This window comes from Callithrix jacchus, chromosome 7 (genome assembly GCF_049354715.1).
Source record: "Callithrix jacchus isolate 240 chromosome 7, calJac240_pri, whole genome shotgun sequence".
NCBI lineage: Eukaryota > Metazoa > Chordata > Mammalia > Primates > Cebidae > Callithrix > Callithrix jacchus.
In genome coordinates, this window is record NC_133508.1 from 48,995,719 (window position 1) to 49,021,297 (window position 25,579).

Below are 25,579 nucleotides of genomic sequence, written 5' to 3' on the forward strand. Positions count from 1 at the left end.
GGAAAGGGAAGTCAAAAGCCCAACTGAGTATACCCTTGGTCAGCTCCAGACACAGGCAGACTATTTTTAATGAGCCCCCCATACCAGGCTGGTGTGAAGTGTGTATTGATGGATGCTTTGTGAAGAATAAGGCATCACAGGAAGTCCACTGATGGTGCAGTGAAAGCAACATGGTCTCCTCAACCTGCCCAATGAACTCATGGCTTCGGATGAACAACCAAGTGACTAAGACTAAAATACCTCTCAAGTGAATTCTCATGGTGTTAATAGGAAGAGGAGTGTCAGAGTACTGATGATAGGAAAGGTTTGACTTTTACTCACAAGGGGTGAGACCCATCCCATCTGCAGACTCTCCAGTCTACCTGTCACAAATTGCTCCCTGCTGGATTCTTTGGAGGTTGTTAAAGGCATTTCCCAATGAGAATACCCTAAAAACTCTGGAAGAACTTGGTTATAAATTAAGTTATAACATTTTATACTTAATTGTTCATTTTAAAAACATTTAAAAATTTTTTATTTATTTATTTCCTTTTTGAGACAGGGTCTTGCTCTGTTACCTAGGCTGGAGTGCAGTGGTGCCCTTACAGCACACTGCAGCCTTGACCTCCTGGGCTCAAGTGATTTTCCTGCCTTTGCCCCATGAGTAACTGGGACTACACAGTCTCCAGCTAATTTTTAAAATTCTTTTGTAGAGACAGGGATTACAGGCCTGAGTTACTATGCCCAGCCTATTTTTATTTTTAACTTTTTTGAGAGACAGGGTCTTGCTTTGTTACCCAGGTTGGAGTTTAGTGGCACACAGTCTCTATCTCCTGGGCTCACATGATTCTTCTGCCTCTCTCTCCTAAGTAGTTGGGACAACAGGCATGAGCCACCATGCCCAGCTAATTTATTTTTTGTAGAGACAGGGTCTCACTTTGTTGTCCAGGATGGTCTTGAACTCCTGGTCTCAAGTAATCCTCTGGCTGTAGCCTTCCCAAGTGTTAGGATTACATGTGAGCCACCACGCCTGGTCACCTAATTTTTTTTCCTTACCTTTCTTATTTATTTATTTATTTATTTATTTTTTAGATGGAGTTTCACTCTTGTTGCCCAGACTGGAGTGCAATGGCACGATTTTGGCTCACTGCAGCCTCTGCCTCCTGGGTTCAAGTGATTCTCCTGCCTCAGCCTCCTGAGTAGCTGGGATTACAGGTGACCACCACCATGCCCAACTAATTTTTGTATTTTTAATAGAGACAGGGTTTCACTCTGTTGACCAGGCTGGTCTCAAACTCCTGACCTCAAGTGATCCACCTGCCTTGGCCTCCCAAAGTGCTTGGATTACATGCGTGAGCCACTGCGCCCGACCACCTTTTTAATTTTTTTAAATAAATAGAGATGGGGTCTCTCTATGTTGCTTAGGCTGAACTTGAATTCCAGGGCTCAAGTGATCCTCTTACCTTGGACTCCAAAAATGTTAGGATTGTAGGCATAAGCCACAGTACCCAGCCTTTTTCTTTTTCTTTTAAAGAGATGGCCTTGCTCTGTTAACCAAGTTGGAGTGCAGTGGTGCAATCACAGCTCACTGCAGCCTTGAACTCCTGGACTCAAGCCATCCCCCTGCCTCAACCTCTGGAGTTCCTGGGAATATAGGCATGAGTCACCGTGCCTGGTTCCCTAATTTTATAGTTTTTTGTTAAGGTATAATAAGAGACAAATGTAGGAAAAAATCAGAAGACTTCTCAAATCGTTGCCATTTCAGGGTTTCTGAATACCTGAGGTTTTTCCGAAGAGATGTTGGGTCATTGGCCAGAAGGGTGTTAACCAGGCCGAAGAGCTGCATCACACGCTCATCCTGTCGCAGATCTTCATGGCCTTTTAGAAGGAAAACAAACTCATGCCCGTTGCTGCCTGTAAGGGACAGTGGGAGCAGTGAGTGTACATCAGAAGTTCTCAACTCTTCAGCTGAGAGCACCACTGCATTCAAGAGATCCCACAGACTACATATGCCTTACCTAATCCTCACAAAGAGAAAAACACAATCCTTAGAATTGATTAAAAGAATGGCCTTGCTTTTTATGGTTCCCAATGACCAATGTTATCAAATTAAAACAAAACAAAACCCATTTTTGAGGATCGGGAATGATTAGGCACAGAAATGATCATTCCTGTTTTCTGACCCACTCTGTTCTCCTCTGTTCTGAGAAGCCTGACTTCTATAGACCGCATCACCTGGGATCCCACTTGGGCACGGCCAGTGGTAGAGAGGTACTAGCAGGAGATCAGAGGATGAGTAGAGGGAGAGGTCAGGATATATAACCCCCCACAACCAGCCTGGCCCCAGTTCTAGAAGCTTCCATGCCCCTGTCTTTGGGCTGCAGCCTCTGCTAGATGGCCCCTCTGGCATGGAGACAATTCTTGCTGGGCTCCTTGCCCTTCCAGTTCTGGAGAGTGAGATGAGGGCTGAGTAACGTTTTCTCACTTGTGCTCGTTCGTGAGCACTCCTTACTGATTCTCTTAGCTTTGCTTACACCTCTGGAAACAATTCCTTTGTTAAACTCTCTTTAATTAAACACCCCAAGAACCAGCCTGACCCACATTTTGTTATCAGAAGATAAGAGCCCATGCAGAGACAATCACCTGTGGACCACGATTAATTGGTGTTGGTGAATAATCACTGCATTTCAGAAACATGAGCATTATTAAGAGCGAGAGGCCATCAGCGACTCATGCCTGTAATCCCAGCACTTTGCAAGGCTGAGGTGGGCAGATCACCTGAGGTTGGGAGTTCAAGACCAGCCAGGCCAACATGGTGAAACCCTGTATCTATTAAAAATACAAAATTAGCCGGGTGTGGTGGCACATGCCTGTAATCCCAACTACTTGGGGGGCTGAGGCAGAAGAATCACTTGAACCTGGGAGGTGGAGGTTGCAGTGAGCCGAGATCGTGCCATTGTACTCCAGCCTGGGCAACAAAAGCAAAACTCCATCTCAAAAAAAAAAAAAAAAAAAAAAGCAAGAGGCCTCAAAGTACCACCACAGTACTCAGGCCTCCCTAAAACATCCCCCATAGGTAACGCTCTACCTGAAAGGAAATTCCAGAGGCCAATTGCTTATCAAATCTCACTGTGAGATTCATTTGTTCATTTTACACAATCACTTACCACACAGACTATGATGGTTAAAATATATATATATATTCAAGAGCCAGAAGCCCCCTTTTCAGAGGAGCTGGCATCTTCCCTACTTGCACCCAGCTGGCTCCTTCCTGGCCTCATCAGTTCCCCAACATCTGCCCTCCACTGTCACTTCTCTGCCTTGTACGCCTTGGTCATTCCCTTTGTGCATGATCATCATGCTTCACATAAGCCCAACTACATGAATGAACTGTAGAGTCCTGAGAACATAATGAGAAATTCACTTGTCCTCTATTTTCCGCTCAACGAACATGGTAGAGATGTAGTTAGGATAGGTGAGCAGTGGGAAGGCAACCCATAATTTCAGAAGAGGGAAGGGGGCTCAGCCAAGGTAAGAGGGAGAAGTGGGTGACAGAAGTGCGCAATGGTCCTTACCCATAAGTGTCAATTTCCGGGGCCTCTGCTTGGATGTGATGACTTGCAAAGACGGTGCTATGGACTGAATGCGAATGATTGGCTGGTTGGGGTCATATGTTCCTGGCACAGCCAATTCGAGGTCCCGGCACATCAGGAGTTTTGGGGAAACATACTGCAGCTCTAAGGATGTGAGCTGTGAATAATTACCAAAGGATTTAGTGTTCTGCCTCCAGGGAGGAATTTAAATGCAATTTAAGTGTTTTTCAGTGGATTGCTAATAACAATTACTTGTCCCAAAGCAGAAGTAAAACCAGATGCTTTGGAATGAGTGTTAGAACATTCATAGACAGCAAAATAGAAAGGACTATATTGGCAGTTAACCCTGCCAGGAGCCTGAAGATCCTACCTGAGGCAGCTGCTTTGAGATTCGTCGGAACACATGATAATAGAGGTCCCAGGCTTGAGTGAGGTCCTTGACATTCCCTGATTTCATGTACTTCCTGCACCATTCTTGGGCCTCCATTAAATCTCGACCATAGGCCTGAGAAAGAAAGCAGGTACATTTTCAAGTGGTCAAAGTCTCAACCAAGCCAGGAGGCAAAATCCCCAGGCTGATTGCAGAAATCCCTCAGGAGTCCACTGTGGTCTGAAAACACTGGCAGGGGCTGGAGAGAGCAAGAGCAGAGGAGCAGCCCAGACCAGCAGCATGGCTTACAGGAGGGAAGCAAGGGTGAGAGGAGAGACGAGATGACCTCTTAAGAAATCTTGGGATTTTCCAGTTAAAATTCAAGAGGGTCCTTGTAACTCAATGGCAATTACATTTCTAGTGTTTTTATGCTCTGTGGCCTCCATCAGAGCTCGTTTTATTAAAGTCAGTGGAAAGGCTGGAGGAAAAGAAGTCTGACAAAGGCCCTGAGTCATGTCCTTTCATTTTTTAAAAACTTCTTATTTTATTTTTTTGTGACAGAATATTTCTACAGGGTCATGTTGTTTTATGTTTTTTTAATCCTGTACCTGGTTAAAGGATGTTTCCTTCAGAGTCTGGGGGCCCCGTTCCATCATAGCATGCAAGGGCTCCAGCACCTCAAACATGCCTTTCACATTCCTCTCTCCAAAGTACAAACGAGAAGCCTCTTCCAGGCCTTCGTGCCACATCTCATGCCAGAGGATGGCCACTCGGATCAGCTCCTCACTCACCTGAGGCCAAGAGAAGAAGGAGAGAAGCACCAAGGATCAGCTAACCTCAGAAAGGTCTGTTTTGGAGAAACAGGAGGTCCTCTTTCCGGCAGTAAGAGGGAGTGCACAGCACCATTTCGAGGAAGAAAAACAATCCACTCACGGCCACTCAGCTAGGTGACCAGGGTCTGTGGAACCCCACAATGGCTCCAACTCACCATCATGGCCTGCTGGACCAGAGTGTTGCTGTGCTCACACATATTCTTCAGAATCTTGTTGGCTGCGTTGTGCCGGGCTGTCGTGGTAGACTTAGAAGCCACTGTCAGAGGGTAAATGAGGGCCTGGGGGAAAGACAGAAGGAGAATGACAAAACAAGTGCTGAGTGTGCCATTAAAATTGTAACACCTGCTTGAGACTACCAGGAAGGGGCTAACTCAGTCTTGGAGGCAACACTTTTTCAACAAGGCTCCTGGGCCCTCTGGGACGGCTGGCTGGACAGATCCTCCTGGGCCAGGACAGAACACGTGGCTCCCAGTTCCTGTGCTTGCATCTCCAGGGCAGCTTTCCTAAAGGCTGAACACCAACCAGTGGTTAGATGAGAAACTGTCCCAGGCCTTCACGTACCTGGGGGTGGTATCGACCAATGTCTGTGAGAAGCTGGTGAATGAGACGTCCCACCAAGGGTCTGGGTGTATCAATTCTTGCAATGAGCTGAGGTATAACCTGGTATTCAAAAAGACACAGTACGTAGCATATGAGACATGAAACAACTAGTTACTCTTGTAGGCAAAGATCAATTTTTGTAACTTGTTTTGGTTGATGCTGTCAGGCTCTGAAATGGTTCACTCCCTTCCCTTTAGTTTCTAAAAGAAACTAAAGAAAATATGAACACTTGACCCTGGGACCCAGCCCTGCTTCCTTAGCACTGTATTAACAGACGCTGCCTCACAACTCTGAACACAGCATGCTTCCAAGAGAAGACACACAGGATAAGTGCAGCTACCCTCACCTGTAACCAAGTGTCCTCACCTGTAGCCAGGTATCAATCTGGATGGCTTTCACCCCCTCCACTAAGGCTTCATTGACATCTGGCCAGTGACCATAATCAAACCATAAGGTGAGAACTCTGAAAAAGAAATGAGAAAGTCACAGAAAATTTAGTTTCCCAGTTTTTGCCTGCTTATTTTTCATCTTTAAGGCTCCTGAGAGCAGACAGGGACTCCAACCAGTGATTCTCAAATGTGTTTGTTCTCTCGTGGGAGCAGGTGTTTGTGATGGGTGGCAGTGCTCTTGACTGAACACCACAAGAATCATCCTGAGCAAATGAGTATTTCATCCCAGATCACCGAGGGGTCACCATGGCATGTACATAGATATCAAACAGACGAGCCAGGATAACTGTTAGAGAACCACAAGTCTGCACATGTAGGACAGTGGCAACAGGGACACCTGGCTCTAAGTTGGCTGGAGATCCTCAAACGAAAGAGGACACGGTGCTTGTCACCTCTAACCTCCGGACTGAATCGTGTCATTTGTTTAGACCTCTCCAAATTGCTGAGGGATTTTAGAAAACTGTGACTTCAACAGGCAACAGGTGGTCAGAAAAAAAAAAAGAATTGTGATTAGCAGATGGGTTAATAATCCCTACATAATAAACCACACATGGAGAGTTCTCGCCCCACTTCTCCTCACTCTCTATAGGTTTCACCCACACAGGTGGGGCCCAGTCAGCTGTTACTCCTCAAAGTGCAGCACAGAAAAAAGGCACATACACTGATCTTGGGTGTCCTGATCAGGGTCAGGAAGGGAAAGAGGACTTTTACATGTGACTGCTATGTCCTGCCATTAACACGGCCTATCAGAGTTGCATCCTCCCCTACCTGAGTGTATCCTGGAGGTTGTTGCCTCGTGACAAGGAGATAGAACGGAAGAAGCCCTGGACGGCAGGCACTGTGTACATCAGGAGGGTTTTGGACAGATCCTGTTGGAACACACGTGTTAGTGACACTCTTGCCTCAGCTTTCTCATCTGTAAAATAGTACCTACCTCAAAGCATAGTTGTAACAGTTAAATCTGTTAATGCATAAAAAGCTTTAATCAGTACCTGGCACACAGCAAAGACTCAATAAATGGCAATTGTGTTGTAACTATTATTATCTTCAGCCAACTGATGGTGGCTTCCTGAACAGGATAGCGGGAGGAGAGGGGCTGAGGCTCTGAACAACCTGATCTCTGGGCCTGCCAGCTGCCCTGTGCATTCTGAATTGACAGCCCAGAGGGAAGGGGAAGAAGTGGAAGTGGACAGAAAAAGGCAGAGGATGGACCTCCCAAGCCCAATCCTCAGAGTGGACCTGCAGCTGTGCACGGCCGCCCACACACAGGTGCAGCACGTAGAGAATGAGCTCATACACGGGGAAGCTTGACAAGAAGCTTGCTTTTCAGCATGGAGGCTACGTCAGCTCCCCAAACATAAATATCCACACAAAGCCCTGTCTCAGGCAGTGCTGGATAGCAGATAGGCAGCATTTTCCAGCTCCATCTGGCACTTCAGATACAGCCTCAGGTTCCTTTTAAGCTTAACAATGATTCCATTTATCAGAGAGCCTGGCACCTTGGTCAGTTGTTAATAAAGAAGAAGGGAAGGGTACCTCAGTGACCTTCTTCTGCAGCGGCGAAGGGGTGGGGCTGTTCTCAGTGCTCTCAGCCTCGCTCTCACTGTTGCTGCCCTCAGTGCTGGCAGTGGTAGTGGCAGTGGCAGCCGTGGTGGCAGCAGTGGTGGCGTTGGTGATGTTGGCCCCGCTGGTATGACGCAGTTTCTTTTTCTCGTCGCGGGCTTGGTTCTGATGTTTGTAGTGTAGCACGGCTTCGAAGTTCATCACTGCCCATGCGTGCCAGGCCTAGGTGGGGAGAAAGCCAAGGACAGACACCAGAGCTGTGACCAACAGCAGGGCTCAGAGGAGCGTAAGGTCAATGCTGAGGAAGAGCTGCTCCTGCCTCGTGTCTGTGTTCATAAAGCAAACACTTCAAGGAGACATTCGGGAATGGCTGTTTTACTAAATCCCATGTGATCCTCTCACTTGGTGGAGCACTAACTATGTAATGTTAGGACTGTAGCAGGTGTGCTGCGGAAGGGCACAGCAGGAGGAGCAGGAGAGAGCTCTTGCCTCAAGGGACCCAGGCCTCCTAGAGGAGCTCACCACAAACCTGAAGACCCAGATACTCTGCAAGGCACAATGGGAGTGGCAGAAACAGGAATTTGGAAAGCTTTGTCAAGAAAAGGGATTTGGGGTAGGTCTGGAAGAGAGCTGCAGAAGGGCAAGGAGGGAAACAAGAGGGCAGTGGTGGGGACTTCTTGGCAAGGGGAAGACTAAGGCCAGAGACGTGCAGATTGGCTTACAGGAAACAAGCCCATGGATGTGACTGAGCAGGGGATACACACAGACGAGGAGTGAGAGTGAGGCCAGCAAAGCACGCTTGGAGCAGGCACGGCTGGCCACGGGGCTGGCACTTCACTCTGGGAAAGCAGAGCTGCACTGGGTATAAAGTGTACATTTATGGGAGAGCAGAAGTGGGGGCAAGCAGCAGTCATCACAATACTTCAGGGGAGCAAAGTCTTGACAGGTCACCAGATAGGAGACAAAGGAAGACAGGAAAAGCACAGGAGCATAACAGAGAATCTCAACCATCTTCCTGGTCCTAACACCTAGCCCATCTCCTGACAGAGAACCAGTGCTCAATGCTTGACGGAAGAACCCTGGGTACTTCTTTGGATAAAGGAAGACTACTCTCTCTCTGGGGTTCTGAGAGGCAGTAGCTCTATAGTGTACCACTGCCTGGTTCAGCGAGTGTGAGGCAGAGTTTGCTTCTAGGCATGGTAACTTTGCAGTGATAGAAGGAAACTACATGATCCACTGATAGCTGGACTTTCTGAATAATCAGGAAATGTGTTTGGATGCCGTACCAAAAACCTTGAAAACAGATGTATCCGTTTTCTCATCTAATCAGCATAGATTGATCACAATTACCTTTACTTGATGAGTAAGAATTCTATAATGATCCAGGTTTCAGTTTTCTCATACTTTCATTTATTCAACGAATATCTCTTGTGTATCTGCTAGTGCCTGGCAATGACCTGGGGTCAAGGTGAACAAGACCAACAGTCCTGGTATGCACACAGGGCCATGGCATTGATGGTAGAAGACATAATAAAGCCAAAGGAACCCACATTAGAAAATGCTTTTAAAAACTAAAACTAAAGTTCCTGAAACCAGCCTTTTTCTCATGATTTGCTTACTTCCTAAAAGCTAAATGAAGAAAAGTGACTCTGGTTAGAAGACAATTCTGATTAATAAGCTTTCAGCTAATAAAGTGTTAACTGGATGTATTTTCCAGCTTTGGACATGCAAGCTGTCCTAGAGAGAGTTATTACTCATATCACAAAATCTGCATTTTTCAAACAGAATGAAGCATGCTTTGACAGAGGTAAGATTTGTATCGTAAGTGCTTCTGCAGTCTTCAGATGCAAGTTTAGATTTCAGAGGGATTAATTCACAAAGTATTAGCAAGCCAAAGAGATACTGGAAAGACATCAGTGACATCTGCCAGACCAAGCAGTTACCAGGACGCCTCTCAAAAAGAAATGAGAATGTGTGTTCTCACCAAAGATATACACTTCCCAAAATCATCACCCCTCCATCAATCACATCTTTTACACACACACACACACACACACACATGTTTTTTTTTTGAGATGGAGTCTCACTCTGTTGCCAGGCTGGAGTGCAGTGGTGTGATCTCGGCTCACTGCAACCTCCGCCTCCCGGATTCAAGTGATTCTCCTGCCTCAGCCTCCCGAGTAACTGGCACTACAGGCGCCCACCACCATATCCAGCTAATTTTTTGTATTTTAGTAGAGACGAGGTTTCACCATGTTGGCCAGGATGGTCTTGATCTCCTGACCTCATGATCTGCCTGCCTCGGCCTTCCAAAGTACTGGGATTATGAGCGTGAGCCACTGTGCCCAGCCTTTTATATATTTTCTAATTCTGTTTATCTTTTTGAAAAGTTTCCTGTAATATAACAGGATGTTACTTGGATCTTTCCAATAAAAACAAAGTTAAGTTCTTAGCTGAGGAGCAGGCAAGAATGGAAATCAGAAAAACGTGGAGCAGGAACAGATGACCCAAGGGAAGATGACGCTCGAGAGAGTAACCATGTGTCCAGATGCTCCCAGGAAAATAAGCAGCTCAGAGTCTATTAGACAGCAGCAATCCCCAGCACCACACACACACACACACACACACACACACACACACACACACACACAGAGGCAATAATGGTGTAATGAGTATTTCTCACAATAATCAGTCTTTCTGTATTAATTAAACTTGTAGGGGGAGATGTGGGTTTCCTGTGCCTCGGACAGACAGGCTCCAGGGACTCAAGAAGCAAATTCACAGCATTAGCCTAGCTCCACAGAAGCTCAGCTGTAACCACAAGCACACAGGAGGACATGGGCAAGCCTGCCAGGGTGCTGGGTCTCACAGGTGGCCCTACTTCTGATCACCTTGTACCAGCTGCGGTCGTGTTCTGTGGCAGCGCTGTAGTACTGCAGCACTTTGGGGATTGTGCTCTCATTGATGCCCTGTAGATTCAGCTGCCACTCTCCAAGTTTCAGGAAGCATCTGGAAGCAGAGAAACAAGCCCCCATGATGCTCCCTCCTCAAAACAGCCCTCCTAGGAGGACCATGAATTGTTAGGGGACACCGAAGTCCTTCTGGTATTTACTCTTGTTCTCAGGAGGCAATGTGAGGGAGCCAGCAAAATGTTCAGCCATATGGAAGAAAGGAGAAGGGCTTTTGGAATACGTTTTTATGATATCTTTCTATTTTGACCTTTGTCTCTCAATGACATAACCAGGTACCTGGTACAGGGAGGTCCATATGGACCTATCTATCTGAAATCCATTTTTTTCTGCCAGGCTTTACAGCGAATTCCAATTTTTGTGGGTGACAATTGTTGAGAATTCTCTTATTGATTGCTATATAGCTTCTCCCTTACTTTTCCCTTCCCCTCCATTCTTTTTTGTTCGTTTGTTTGAGACAGAGTCTTGCTCTGTTGCCCAGGCTGGAGTACAGTGGTGTGATCTTGGCTCACTGGAACCTCCACCTCCCAGGTTCAAGCAATTGTCTTGCCTCAGCGTCCAGAGTAGCTGGGATTTGCGCACCACCACGTCTGGCTAATTTTTGCGTTTTTAGTAGAGACAGGGTTTCGCCATATTGGCCAGGCTGGTCTTGAACTCCTGATCTCATGATCCACCCGCCTCAGCCTCCCAAAGCGCTCAGATTACAGGCGTGAGCCACCACGCCCAGCCTCCCTTCTCCTCCATTCTTTGTAATAAGATTAGCCCACATTTACTGACTGCTACTATATTCCAGGTATTGCTTGAAATGCTTTGCATTAATCCTCACACTACTTTACACCACCCTAGGAGATAGAAACTATCTCTTTCCTATCCCTTTTATATTGATAACGGAGGCACAGAGAGGTCAAGTAACTTCTTTGAAGTCAAACATCAAATCTGCAGCATAGGGTGGCGCAGTGGCTGACACCTATGATCCCAGCACTTTGAGAGGCCATGGAGGGAGGCTGGCTGGAGCCCAGGAGTTTAAGACCAGTTTTTGTAGAGACCTCATTTCTACAAAAAACTAGCAAGTGTGGTGGCATGTGTCTGTAGCTACTTGTGAAATTGAGGTGGGAGGATTGCTTGAGCCCAGGAGATCAATGCTGTACTTTAGCCTGGGTGACAGAGCAAGACCATCGCAAAGAAAAAAAAATAAAATGAAAAAAAAAGCGGGGGGCGGGGGCAGCATATCTGACATTTGAAAACAAGGACTCTAACTTTATAGCCAGATGCTGGGAGAACAGCACACGGGTGCTCTTGGGCCACTGAACCTAGGAAAGCAAGTGGCAGAGACTTTGGAGCAGCACAATTTGGTGGGTGCCTGGGATCCCTACTGGAAAAGGAATGAGAGATGTCAGCAATCAGCCACCCAAGAAGCCTTGAACTCCTCCTTGTTGCAGAAGCTGCTAGGATGGCAGGGCTCGAATGTGACTTGCCCCAGGTCAGTAGGGACCTCACCGGGCCATGAGCTTGTGCAGTTCCTGCTTATGCTGCTGGTCCTCAGTAGCGATGGCATGCTGGGCCTGTTGCTGCATGGTCTGGACAAAATGCTGCATGTGTTGGAAGGCATCGATCTGTAACAGGACAAAGGCACAGAAGCACTTGGCATGCAGCCCAACTTCACAGGAAAGGAGCAGCCATTCATCTGATAGGCACATGAGTCAACCCTTCTCCAAACAGAACACCCTAGAGGACAGGATGATGACCCCATAGACAGAGGACCAGGGCATGAGGCTGGGAGAGGGCTGGACTTTTCAAAAAGGTTCATGACTTATTCAACTCATCTTGGCTCTCCTTTGCCAACTATAATTACCAGTTTTATAAGCCCTGGCAAAGTTTCATGCCTGGCTACCCCAAAAAACAATTCCTATGAAGTAATCTGAAACAACTGCTTACTTCACTATCAATATGTTCCCCTGGGGGATGTTAGGCTTATGGGAATTGTTTCAGGCTAATAAAACTTTGTTATTTGTTTACAACACCCGGGTACCTTGGACACTCCAGCAGAGCAAAAAGTATAGATTTAAAAATCAGATAGCACCCAAGTAAGAACACAGAGTTGGGGTGAAGACCCTCATGTATTCATGTGGAATAGGGAGAAGATACCAGCTCAGCAGACATCTGGTTGAACTGGGTGGCTTAGGGGCAAAATCTCCAGAGCACCCTAAAGCAGCTAGATCTATTTACACTGTGTGCTTGTATACAAAGTGAGCAGAGGGCATGTGAGTCAGGAACGGACAGCTAAACTGGGAAAGAGAAGAGACAGAATCACAGATCTGGGAGTACTATACAAGCCTGCAACATCCAGTCCAATCAGCATCTTGATAAATGGGGTCCATACCAATTTTAAAGGGAAAAATCTTTTCTGGTTTTCATAGGGGGAGAAAAACTCATAAATAGAGACAAAAATAATAATAAAGGGCTCCAAGGATGGACACAGAGAAAAGGTACAAACATCAAAAGCTCAAATGGCAAAATGGCAAAATCGAAATGTGCTAACACAGGGAAAGGAAACATTACATGACGGAATGTGAAAAAGAGGCAATGTGTTCTGTGCTGCAGAAGGACAAAATCAAGGCTTTAGGTAAACAACAGTTTACCTCATGGTAAATCATATAAGAGGTATTTTTGTCTGTTTTAACTAGAAACCTGTCGGCAGGGCGTGCTGGCTCACACCTGTAATCCCAGCACTTTGGGAGGCCGAGGCAGGCAGATCACCTGAAGTCAGGAGTTCAAGACCAGGCCAGCCAACATGGTGAAACCTGTCTCTATTAAAAATACAAAAATTGGCTGAGCACTGTGGCAAGCACCTGTAATCTCAGCTATTTGGGAGGCTGAGGCAGAGTAGCTTAAACCTAGGAGGCGGAAGTTGCAGTGAGCCAAGATCATGTCACTGCACTCCAACCTGGGTGACAGAGTGAAACTGTCTCAAAAAAAAAAAAAAAAAAAAAAGCCAGGCACTGTGGGTCACTCCTGTAAACCAAGCACTTTGGGAGGCCGAGGTGGGTGGATCACCTGAGGTCAGGAGTTCGAGATCAGCCTGGCCAACATGGTGAATCCCCATCTCTACTAAAAATACAAAAATTGCTGGGCATGGTGGCAGCCACCTGTAATCCCAGCTACTCAGGAGACTGAGGCAGAAGAATCGCTTGAACCTGAGAGGTGGAGGCTGCAGTGAGCGAAGATCATGCCATTGCACTCCAGCTTGGGCGACAAGAGAGAAACTCTACCTCAAAAAACAAACAAACAAACAAACACCCACCATGTCAGTGATGATGGCCTTGAAGGAGAATGAAACTCTCTGGCTTGGGGGCCAGAAGCAACCTCAGATGATTCTCAATATAAGGAATTAATTGGTATGAAGAGATAGGGTTTAACTCAGAGCCAGAATGACATGACAGCTGATCAGGCAGCTAATCCATGCATGAGGACAGGGCAGGCACACAGGTGCTCCAACACTTGAGACACCTGTTTCCCTCAGACATCTGCCTTCGCAGAGTTCCATTACTCACTACCAGCTTTGAAAAATGAACTACATCAGCATCCCACACTTGGGAAGTGATAAATCTTCCTAACTTTTATTATTTTTTTAAAATTTAAATTTCTGTTTCTTTAGAGACAGGATTTCACTGTTACCCAGGCTGGAGTGCAGTGGTGCAATTATAGCTCACTGCAGACTTGAACACTTGTGCTCAAGTGATTCTCCTGCCTCAGCCTCCCAGTAGCTGGGACTACAGGTAAACACCACCACGCCCAGTTAATTTTAATTTTTCGTAGAGATGAGGTCTTGCTATGTTGCCAAGGCTGGTCTCATTCCTGGGGTGAAGCAATCCTCCCATCATGGTCTCCCAAAGTGCTGGGATTAGAGGCATGAACCACCCTTTAATTTTTCTTCTAGGAGAACTAACTACATTGACCAGTCTTAAATCTGATTTTTTTTTTGAAACTGAGTTTCACTCTTGTCACCCAGACTGGAGTGCAGTGGCATGATCCTGGCTCACTGCAACCTCCGCCTCCCGGGTTCAAGTGATTCTCCTTCCTCAGACTTCCAAGTAGCTGGGATTATAGACAGCTGTCACCACGTCTGGCAATTTTTGTATTTTTGGTAGAGATGGGGTTTTACCATGTTGGCCAGGCTTGTCTCAAACTCCTGACCTCAGGTGATCCACCCACCTTGGCCTTCCAAAGTGCTGGGATTATAGGTGTGAGCCACCGTGCCTGGCTTAAATCTGACTAAAAAAAAAAAAAAAGAATTGGGAGGCAGCAATAAAAAAACTCAATCACTAAAAAGGTGATTGACAACTCAGTGTGATCACTGCGTACGTCATGCAGGTAGGAGCTAAACTAGGAACCCTGATGCTAGGTGGTTTTCAGAGCCCATAAGCTACCTGTCATTGACAATCCAGACACTGGGTTTAAACTCTTTGGTGGACTTAACAAGGAGCTGAACAAAAAATAAATTGCCAAAGCTGGGGAGGCTGGGTACTAAGTTTGGATTTGAAGACAAGTATTTGTTAATCCAGCATAAGAGAATCCAGCATCTTTCTACTGTATAGTACAAGGCAATTTCTTTTCAAGGAATTGAAAATTTTCTATTTAAAATTTGTTTTCTGCATTCTCAGGAAATGAAAAGGGGGAAAAGTGATTCTTTCCCTCTTACAAGTGAAGGACCTGTCACTTGGAAGAAGGGGCTTCTCATAGGCCTGCAGGATTTTAGCCAGGCACAATATTCTGGTTCTAGATTACATGCGGGTGAGAACAATGGCCTTGGCTCAGTGAAATTTTACAGAAGGACCAGCCTGTCTCTGGACTCTGTAAAGTGTCTTGTCTAGGAAAACATGATAGATATACCCATAGCCTGATGTCTTCCAGAATAACAGGGTCTGCTTTTCCCACAAATACTTTCGTTTGCCTCATGCAAGGCAGAGCATGATCCCTGTTCACAGTGGAGGAAAGTAAGGCTCCTGTTCAGCAACACAATTATTAAGTAGTCAGTTTTCTTTGGGTAGCTCCTTAACTATGAAGACATGACATCTCTAGTTCTGGGCTTGAAGTCCAAGTACTTTAAATAGGTTCCTAATTTAAATTCCACCAGAATTTGGGCTACTAAGAAAGACCATTCCATGGAGAAGATGGGCTGGGGTCATATGTTGAAAGAAGCCACTCCTTGCTTGAGATATTACCCAAAAGGCTTCTTCAGCCTGCCTTCGGCAAGACATTCAAAGACTTGGAGGCTATACATAGGAAGGAAACCAGACTATATTCATATCCAGCACCTTCTGTTTTTCTCATTTGCCTGGAGGAGGTCAGGCTTTGAATCAGAAATGCTCTGGCCTGGAAGGCTCACAGAGACCAAAAAATAAAACAAAACAACAAAAACAAAATCTCCAAGCTGCACATTTGAAGAAGGAAACTTAGGTCATTAGTACTGCAGTAAATCTCAAAGACCAGCGGCCTGGGTACAGGCTGGCTGATGCCACTCTGGGTGGTATTCATAGCCACCCTGAATAACTCACCTATAAAATTAGTCAATTTCTAGCCTCAGTCCCCAGATCTCACAAGTGTGCCCTCAGCAGAAACACAACTTCTATTTTATGAGATCTTCCCACAGCAGAGGCTCCAGTGGCTGGGTTTTATTCCTCTTTCATCTTAGGTACCACACTGTGGGGGTCACAATGGGGGGAGAAGGCCAGTAGGACTCCCTCTTCCTTTTGGTAAGAAGGATGAAGGGGAAGCCGAAGCAGGTGATGACTTTGCCTCCAGGGCCTACTGTTTATTAATTCTTACCATCATCCAGGGAGATTGCTTAAAGCAAAAAAAAAAAAACCCAAAAAACCCAAACCAGGAGCCACATCTATTTCCCAAGGACTTGTCTGTAAAGTCAGAGGAATTCTACATTGGCTTCAAGATAATTTTCACTCCTGGTTTCAGTATTACACCCTGCATATTATTCCTTCTGAATCCAAACTGATGACAGGAGAGGAGACCAGAAGTCTGAAAAACCCAAATAGGTCTTGTGAAAGTTCTAGTCTACATATTCACAAATCTGCTCTTTTTTTGTACCGAACAGCCCATCTTCTCCTAGGCGTAGAAAGTGTGCCTTTCCTATGTCCCAGCACTTTCTAGATACAAATACATTTAACTGTGATCACATTCATTGGTTTGATCAATTGTATACATGCATCTCTTCAACTATGAATCACTTTATGAAATCAGGCCAAATAGCTTCATAACAGGAAGAGAGACTCCCTAACATTGTGAGTAGGTTGTTTAAACCTGTTACTTTTCTGGCCTTGAGGAGGCAGAGGGAAGCAGATTAGGTGGGCATTCTGGAGAAGGTGGTCTGTTCTGGAAGCATCCGATACAGACCTTTCGAGCACTCTTCCACATGTTTTTCATGTAGGCATAGGTCACCTGAGGGTGAACTGTTGGCAGAGGATGGTCAAGTTGCCGAGACGGATCAACTCCCAGGAGCAATACTAAGGTTTTATGAGCAAGAGCCTTAAAAACAAGAGACAGTGGGTTACAGACAGAACTGTTCAGCCCAGGCGCACCATGGGCCCACTACCTGTCCATGTGGGTGGGTGGGGTGTCACTCACCAGCCTGCCACTCTTGCCGCACAAGCTTGCATACTTGAGCCAGGTTCTCATGTCCTCATGAGGGCTGACCACAAGGGACCGCACCATAAGGATTTTCTGCCAGTCCTCTACAATACGCTGGCAGCCCTGGAACATTTGGAAAGGAAGATTAGATATGTCTTCTGATACATTTTTTGTTTCTGAGGCAGAGTCTTGCTCTATTGCCCAGGCTGGAGTGCAATGGCACGATCTCTACTCACAGCAACTTCTGTCCCCTAGGTTCAAGTGGTTCTCCTACCTTACCCTCCCCAGTAGCTGGGATTACAGGTGCCCACCATCACACCCAGCTAATTTTTTTGAGTTGGAGTCTCACTCTGTCACCCAGGCTGGAGTGCAGTGGTGCGATCTTGGCTCACTGCAACCTCCGTCTCCCAGGTTTAAGCAATTCTCTACCTCAGCCTCCCAAGTAGCTGGGATTACAGGTGCCTGCCACTATGCCTGGCTAATTTTTTTTGTATTTTTAGTAGAGACGGGGGTTTCACCATCTTGGCCAGACTGGTCTTGAACTCCTGACCTCGTGATCTACCTGCCTCAGCCTCCCAAAGTGCTGGGATTACAGGTGTGAGCCATTGTGCCTGGCCGCTAATTTTTTTTTTTTTTGAGACAGAGTTTTGATATTGTTGCCTAGGATAGAGTGCAACAGCGCACTCTCAGCTCACTCCAACTTCCGCCTCCTGGGTTCAAGTGGTTCTGCCTCAGCCTCCTGAGTAGCTGGGATTACAGGCATGCGCCACCACACCCAACTAATTTTTGTATTTTTAGTAGAGATGGGGTTTTACCATGTTAGCCAGGATGGTCTTGATCTCTTAACCTTGTGATCTGCCTGCCCTGGCCTCCCAAAGTGCTGGGATTACAGGCATGAGCCACTATGCCCAGCCTACGCCCAGCTAATTTTCGTATTTTTAGTAGAGTTGGGGTTTCAACATCTTGGCCAAGCTGGTCTTGAACTCCTAACCTTGTCATCCCATCTCAGCCTTGCAGAGTGCTGGGATTATACGCGTGAGACACCACGGCTGGGCTTTTTTTGTATTTTTTTTTTTTTTGAGATGGAGTTTCGCTCTTGTTACCCAGGCTGGAGTGCAATGGCGCAATCTCGGTTCACTGCAACCTCCGCCTCCTGGGTTCAGGCAATTCTCCTGCCTCAGCCTCCCGAGTAGCTGGGATTACAGGCACGCGCCACCATGCCCAGCTAATTTTTTGATTTTTATTAGAGACGGGGTTTCACCATGTTGACCAGGATGGTCTCGATCTATTGACCTCGTGATCCACCTGCCTCGGCCTCCCAAAGTGCTGGGATTACAGGTGTGAGCCACCATGCCCGGCCTGTATTTTTAATAGAGATGATGTTCACCATGTTGGCAAAGCTGGTCTCAAACTCCCGACCTTAAGTGATCCACCCGCCTGGACTCCCAAAGTTCTGCAATTACACACATGAGCCATGGTGCTTGGCCTTCTGATACATTTTAAGTTCCCTGCAAGCCACAGTCAAATCTACTGTGAAACACAGAGATTTGCTGATAGAATCTCAACTTTCTCAGGTTAAGGGCACTGTGAGTGAAATATCCTTAGGCAGTGGTCCCCAACCTTTGTGGCACCAGGGACTAGTTTTGTGGAAGACAATTAGGAGATGGTTTTTGGATGAAACTGTTCTGCCTCAGATCATCAGGCATTAGATTCTCATAAGGAGCATGCAACCTAGATCCCTTGTGTGTGCAGTTCATAATAGGGTTCGTGCTCCTATGAGAATCTAACATGGCTGCTGATCTGACAGGAGGTGGAGCTTGCCCATCCCTCACCTCTTGCTGTGCCTCATGGGTATGGGGACCTTTGCCCTTAGAGGCTTCTCAGTAGTTTAAGAGACTCAGCAGTTTGAAATGTAAAAATTAGCCAGGTGTGGGCTGGGTGTAGCATGGGGTTTGGAGCTTGAATACTGACTCTGTCATTTGCTATCTACATGACTTTGGACAAAACACTTAACCTCTGACAGATCTGTAGAGTGAAATAAAAACAGTACCAACTTCAGAGGGATACAGTGAGGATCAAATAAGTTAAATGATTGATTTCTGTTTCTTTTGTGAATGATGAGTAACACCTTTAACATTAAAATTTTGCTTCAGTCTTTCTGGTTGAAGATGACTATCACTGACCAAGAAATTAAATTTAAAATGTCATTCAAAGTTCAAAACTGAATTAAACCTAAAGAAGTTTAAATAATTTTCAACCAGGCATGGTGGCTCATGCCTGTAATCCCAGCACTTTGGGAGGCTGAGGCGGGTGGATCACAAGGTCAGGAGTTCAAGACCAGCCTGGCCAACATGGTGAAACCCCGTCTCTATTAAAAGTACAAAAAATAGCCAGGTGTGGTGGCAGGCACCTGCAGTCCCAGCAACAGGGAGGCTGAGGCAGGAGCACTGCTTGAAGCCAGGAGGCAGAGGTTGCAGGGAGCCGAGATCGTATCACTACACTCCAGTATGGGCTGGGTGGTGGAGGAGAATTTCAAGTGACATTGTTTAAAAGTTAGTAGCATTTATATTTCTAAAGTTATTAAAGCCTAAACCTGCATTAAGACTTCTGAAAAAAACAACAAAAAAAAAGGATTGTTGAGATACCCTGTATGTTGGCATCTTAGATTCTTTCTTCTTCATTTCTACTTGTCTCAGATCAAAAAGTACACAGAGAAGAGGGAGTGCATCATTCAGTTACACTTAGAAATTTTTTTTTTTTTGACAGTGTCTCACTCTGTTGCCCCAGCTGGAGTATAGTGGCATAATCATGGCTCATGCCAACCTCAACTCCCAGTTTAAGTGATCCTACTGCCTCAACCTCCTGTGTAGCTGGGACTACAGGTGCATACCACCATCCCTGGCTAATTTATGTATTTTTTTGCAGAGACGGGGTTTCACCACGTTGTCAAGGCTGGTCTCAAAACTCCTGGGCTTAAGCTATCTGCCTGCCTCAGTCTCCAAATGTGTCAGGATTATAGATGAGATTGCTCTTGTCGCTCAGGCTGGAGGGCAGTGGCACAATCTTGGCACACTGCAACCTCTGCCTCCCAGGTTCAAGGGATTCTCCTGCCTCAGCCTCCTGAGTAGCTGGAACTACAGGTGTGTGCCACGACGCCTGGCTAATTTTTCTATTTTTAGTAGAGATGGAGTTTTGCCATGTTGGCCAGCCTGGTCTTGAATTCCTGACCTCAAGCAATCCACCTGCCTTGGCCTCACAAAGTCCTGGGATTACAGGCATGAGCCACTGTTCCTGATCACAAATTATTTATAATTAAAAAAAAAGCAAATTAATTATCAAAGGGACTTAAGCTAATTTTATGTCTAACAACTGCAGAGAGTCAAGTGAACTTTTTTTTTTTCTGAGATGGAGTCTCACTCTGTCCCCCAAACTGGAGTACAGTGGTGCAGTCATGGCTCACTGCAACCTCTGCCTCCTAGGTTCAAGTGATTCTCCTGCCTCAGCCTCTCAAGTAGCTGGGATTACAGGTGTGCACCACCACACCTGGATACTTTTTGTACTTTTTTTTTAAAGCAGAGATGGGGTTTCTCTATGTTGGCCGGGCTAGTCTTGAACTCCCGACCTCAAGTGATCCACCTGCCTCAGCCTCCCAAAGTGTTGGGATTACAGGCGTGAGCCACTGTGCTCAGCCAAGTGAATTCCTTTTTCATCCTTGTTGATAAGAAGTCAGACTTAGAAGGTGAGTTCCTGAGATCTACTGCTTCATGGTAAATTCCATGAACCCATGGAGCTGCCCTCCATGGAGACGAATTTGTCTACCAACAATCATCTCAGCCTTTTAGCTATAGTAAGATGCAGTGTGAGCCTGACTGGAGAACCCAAGGCAAGAAGAGACCCAGTGCCAATAAGGCTGACTTCTCTAACTGCCCTGTGGGAGATACTGGTTGAGCACTTTAATTTAAACGATTTCACTACAAAATGGCAGTTTTCTAGCCCCAGCAGTTCATTTGACAGCCAGCCACCTACAAGAGCCAAATTTCCACTATAAATGTAATGCTTTATTTTCAGGCCTTTGGACCATATTTTTCCATCCCATGAAGTGTGACAACAATGATTTGGAAAGTTGAAATAATAGAAAAAAAGTACACTGAGTGATTGTTTTTTGTTACTTCTCACCAATAGTTAGGTTCTCCCAGATGCTGAAATAATTTGGCCTCTCGTAAGCCAAAACGCATCTTTCTGCCTCAAGATAGGAAAGTCATGAAAGCTTAAGGTGATGACAGTGTCCTGGACCCAGTCAAGTCAGACACGCATCTCTCCTCCCAGGACTCATTCCATGCATCCCCTCCCCTCCAAGTCTACATTTGGATCAAGTCCCACTTGTCAGACTGTCAGAAGACTCATCAGATCTCTGATGTAGAAACTCTTTATTATAGGCATTTCAAAATACTGGGGTGTGTACAAACCATGTGGGAAATGCCTGATTTGTGGAATTCTTTCTGGTGCCCAGGAGACAATTTTCCATCAAAACACTCACTGGGCATTTCATAGTTACTAATAAAACATGTAAAAGAACTGTATGTGCTCATTTCAGAGCCATAAATGACTGTATTCATGGACGTTTCTTTGCCCATTGCTCTTTCCTGTCCAGGGAAATGTGCTCTGAGCTTCCTAGGCAGGAATGTAGCTTAGAGTCAAAAGATTTTGTCACAGCCTACTGAGAAGCCTGGAAGCAGAAACTCTGATTAGTCTGAAGTGAGAATTTGGAATCAGGTGGGGATCTGGTTGAGAGGAAATGACTTATAATTAGGGGGATGAATTATGATAGGTAGGGAGACAGATGGTTTCTGGAGTGGTAAAGGCTTTCTCTCTCTTTTATTTTGCTGAAACTTCCTATCCTACCCATTCAAGGAACGGGAGAACTGGTCATCTTTCCCGGAATGCTTAGGACTGCTGACTCCCAGACCTGGAGTGACAGTTCCTCAGGCCAAAATGATCAGAATGTGACAATGAAAAAACTGATGGAGGACTTGGGAAAGCTTCTCTACAAGGGGAAACTGCAGTGGAAAAAAAGTCTCAATAGAGGCAATACAATGACTCTGACCTAAGGAACTATAAACAGCAGGAGTTGGCCAACGAGAACCTAAGGCAACCCCATTTAAAAAGCTGGATGCAGGTGGCCTGCAAGTGCATCAGAGCCATGATTCTTAGCTTTGGCTTGTGGAATCATCTGGGGGAAGCTGCAAAGATACTGATCCTGGGTATCTCCACAGAAATTAAATTGGCCTAGGGAATGGCTGGGGCATCAGGATTTTAAAAGCTTTCCAGGTGATTCTACTGTGCCACTATGGTTGAGAACCACTGATTTTGAGGTTATGATTCCAAACTGGTCACAGGTGACACTTACTAAAAACTTTTTTTTTAATTCCTAGAGAAGAGAGTAAGAAGAGACTGGAAAATCGGTTACTCTCTCCCAGTTTAAGCTTAGGTGAGGAGCTTTTGAGTATTCTGCTTTGTATGCAAACCAAGCATCACGCTGGTGGAGGAGGCAGGAAAAACAAGTTGAGTAAGAGCCGGGGTGGAGGGGGCACTCGACCAGGTCCTGGTAGGGGCAGGAGTAGGCGGGTGAACTGGGGCTTTCTACCAAGCTCACCTGCAGTCTCTCCCACCAGATCTGGCGGATGATCTCTCGTCGCTCGGGGACAAGTTTGTACTGGATAACCTCCTCCAGCTCGGACAGCATGTGGCAAGAAACCATGGCCTGATGGAAGCAAATCACATTCCAAGCTAATTACTGCATGAACAATCCAAAAGACAGGATTAATTTAAATCATTCCGTCTGGTGTCAGGGTATCTGCCGATCAGAGAAAACAGGCATGTTTCCAGCAGCCTGTGAGTTCTCAATAGCCCGTTCTGAAAAAAGCATGGAAATAAGCCTCAAAAATGACAATGTGCAGAATAGTTGACACTTACCCCATATGCCCGACTGTAACTCTCTCCTGCCATCGCAGTTAATTCAGCATCCAGCAGGTCCCTGGCCTTGTCAATGCACTAGAAGAGAAACAAAGAACCCTTGGGACTGAGCTCTGGACTTGGGAGCTTAGGGTTATTTCAGGGCATCCCAACTAGCTGCAGAAGTTATCTGTCTCACTTAAACTCCAGGGATGAAGACAGAAATTCACTGACAAAGGCCATTTTCCCAGAACTGAATGGCTTGAGAAGAGTAATTATCCAATTTCTCATCAAAGACAGAAATGTATGGCATCCAAAACTTTAACATCTATCAAAGGTAACACACACAATCTTAGGTGGCAAGGGCGTGGGAATGTGGGCTGTAAAACTGAATCATGGGTTCTCGTATCTCAAGAGGTCATAACTGGGAATCTACCTTCTTTTTTTTTTTTTTAGGAGACATGGTCTCACTCTGTTACCCAGGCGGGAGTGCAGTGGCACGATCTTGGCTCACTGCAGTCTCCACCTCCCCAGTTCAAGTGATTCTCTTGCCTCAGCCTCCTGAGGAGCTGGGATGCTGGGATTACAGATGCCCACCACTATGCCTGGCTAATTTTGTATTTTTAGTAGAGACAGGGTTTCATCATGTTGGCCAGGCTGGTCTCAAACTCCTGGCCTCAAGTGACCTGTACACCTTGGCCTCCCAAAGTGCTGGGATTACAGGCATGAGCCACTACACCCAGCCTGGGAATCTATCTTCTTTTAACTTTTCCTTGCTCGGCATGTTTGTGGAAATAGATTCTGCACACACTTCAATGGCTCCAGGTGGTAGCTCTGGCTTCTAAGCACCCTCTATCCCTATTAGGGAATGCCTCTGAAATTGGCAGAGATGCCCAATCCTGTCCATGTGAAGGGGAGCTCTTGTGACTCTGACAGAGACAACCAGGATCTTGGTTTTCATCACATAAATCAGAGCCCGGGGGATGCCACAGGATTGCAGTTTGAGTTTTCTCTGTGCCATGAATTAAAAACCCCTCATGCAGAGCTTTTCACTTTTTTTGAATGTTTAAGGTTATATTGTCCCAATGCCTCAGATCATTTACCCAGGCACCTCATCTAAGTCTGTGTCTAACAGGGTGGATGGGATTACTTCATTATGTTATTCTGCAAGTCAGCACACTATTTGCAAATAAGTACTAGCTTCCTCAGAAGGTAATCAATGTGTGACATGCCTGCATGGCCAGAAGACCCTTGTGACTGATTTCTGTTGCACAGTGAGACTGCGGCTCTCTGAATCCTATCTTTTTGTGAAATACAGCTTCTTTCTACAACGAGGGATGCAACAAGCTAACTCCAAAAGCAATTGAAATGGTAGCTTCCAGAACACATTCGTCCCCCTCAGAACAAAAAGTAGCCCCAGCTGACCTGCTGGCAGTCTCCTTAATGAGTGCAATGCATCAAAACCATTCAAATGCACTCACAGAGCCAAGTAAACACCAGACCTGAAGTACAATAGCCTATATACTAAAGCACTGTGTGCTTACAAGCACTACAATCTTTTCCTTGCTGGGAGATCTGGGTACATGTAGGTTTTTACCTGCTGTGCCAAGGAGAAGAGGTCCTGATGCAGTGCCAGCACAGCTCTATAGAATGCCCCATCATGGGTGTCACGAGGGATCATACAGGTGTATTCTTCCATGCTGTCCCACTGACCTATACACACAGACAGACAGAAAGCATCAAGGGGGTTGGCTGGCTGGGCTAAAGGCAGCATCTCAAATAGGTCTTGCCATTGTTATTTTCCTTTAGCTTGGGATATAAACAAGACAAATGAACTTAAGCCTCATGTACCAAAATCTTGCAGAGCCCCTATGTACACTATGCGGGTTGACTTAACAAAAAAACCACATCTGTCTTCCAAACACAGGCCTCCATGTCTGTCCAGGGAACATCTTGACAGATGAGGGAAAGTGAATGAGTGTGAAATCTTTACATCAAGTGGGCTGAATGCAGCATCTCATTATCCTAGAGAACTTCTCCAGGTGAGACAAAATTGCTTTCCTTGATACTAGTGAGGCAACTCACAGTTCAATGGTATGTTGGGAAATTACATTTTCCTCTAAACAATTGAAAAGAGCCATTGCACAGATGATAGGGGACAGGATTAGACAAATAGCTTTCCCATTTCATTCTGGCAATATCTTTGCCTCGGGAGGGAGGAGATAAATATTTTAAGAGACTCCATTATAACAAAAAGATGGGCTAGGTCATAGCACAGTGCTCTCTGTGTCACGTTGGACTGGGGAAATGGCTGCATCCAGGAAGAAGTATTCACTTCTCCTGGTGGGGTGAGCATGTATCAAATGCCAGGATTTCCAAGACCATCTGCAGAAAAGATATCAGCTTCATTAGCTGCAAACTGCAGGGCTGCCAGTTTTACAAGGCATTTTCCTGCCTCTCACTCCAGACCATCGGCCCATCCATTCTCTGTGCCTCTGGGCACAAGCAAATAGCTAACCATGACTCCTCAGGAAGCAATTTGTTTTTGAAAAGTGTTCCGGATCTAACCCAGAACTCATGAAAGGAAAGGATATAAGCTCTGTGACTCAAGAGGGACAGAGGAAGAGAA

At 45.9% G+C, this 25,579-nt stretch overlaps 1 protein-coding gene across 3 annotated transcripts in view; it reads right to left on the reverse strand.

Moving 5' to 3' along the window:
* The window catches only part of MTOR (mechanistic target of rapamycin kinase), a 154,195-nt gene that overhangs the window by 15,673 nt on the left and 112,943 nt on the right, over nucleotides 1-25,579 (reverse strand). For all 3 annotated transcript variants that reach the window (XR_013519787.1, XM_035307714.3, XM_035307715.3), the window contains exons 32-47: nucleotides 24,548-24,663; nucleotides 22,972-23,049; nucleotides 22,652-22,759; nucleotides 16,996-17,121; nucleotides 16,765-16,896; nucleotides 11,854-11,969; nucleotides 10,279-10,396; nucleotides 7,361-7,609; nucleotides 6,593-6,693; nucleotides 5,742-5,838; nucleotides 5,337-5,435; nucleotides 4,931-5,053; nucleotides 4,551-4,733; nucleotides 3,943-4,077; nucleotides 3,555-3,729; nucleotides 1,758-1,893 (exon numbers count right to left, since the gene is read on the reverse strand). Coding sequence is in view for 2 of the 3 variants with exons in the window: in XM_035307714.3 (XP_035163605.1) it covers nucleotides 1,758-1,893; nucleotides 3,555-3,729; nucleotides 3,943-4,077; nucleotides 4,551-4,733; nucleotides 4,931-5,053; nucleotides 5,337-5,435; nucleotides 5,742-5,838; nucleotides 6,593-6,693; nucleotides 7,361-7,609; nucleotides 10,279-10,396; nucleotides 11,854-11,969; nucleotides 16,765-16,896; nucleotides 16,996-17,121; nucleotides 22,652-22,759; nucleotides 22,972-23,049; nucleotides 24,548-24,663 (2,092 nt within the window). In the remaining variant the exon portion in view is untranslated. The remainder of the gene's footprint in view (nucleotides 1-1,757; nucleotides 1,894-3,554; nucleotides 3,730-3,942; nucleotides 4,078-4,550; nucleotides 4,734-4,930; nucleotides 5,054-5,336; nucleotides 5,436-5,741; nucleotides 5,839-6,592; nucleotides 6,694-7,360; nucleotides 7,610-10,278; nucleotides 10,397-11,853; nucleotides 11,970-16,764; nucleotides 16,897-16,995; nucleotides 17,122-22,651; nucleotides 22,760-22,971; nucleotides 23,050-24,547; nucleotides 24,664-25,579) is intronic.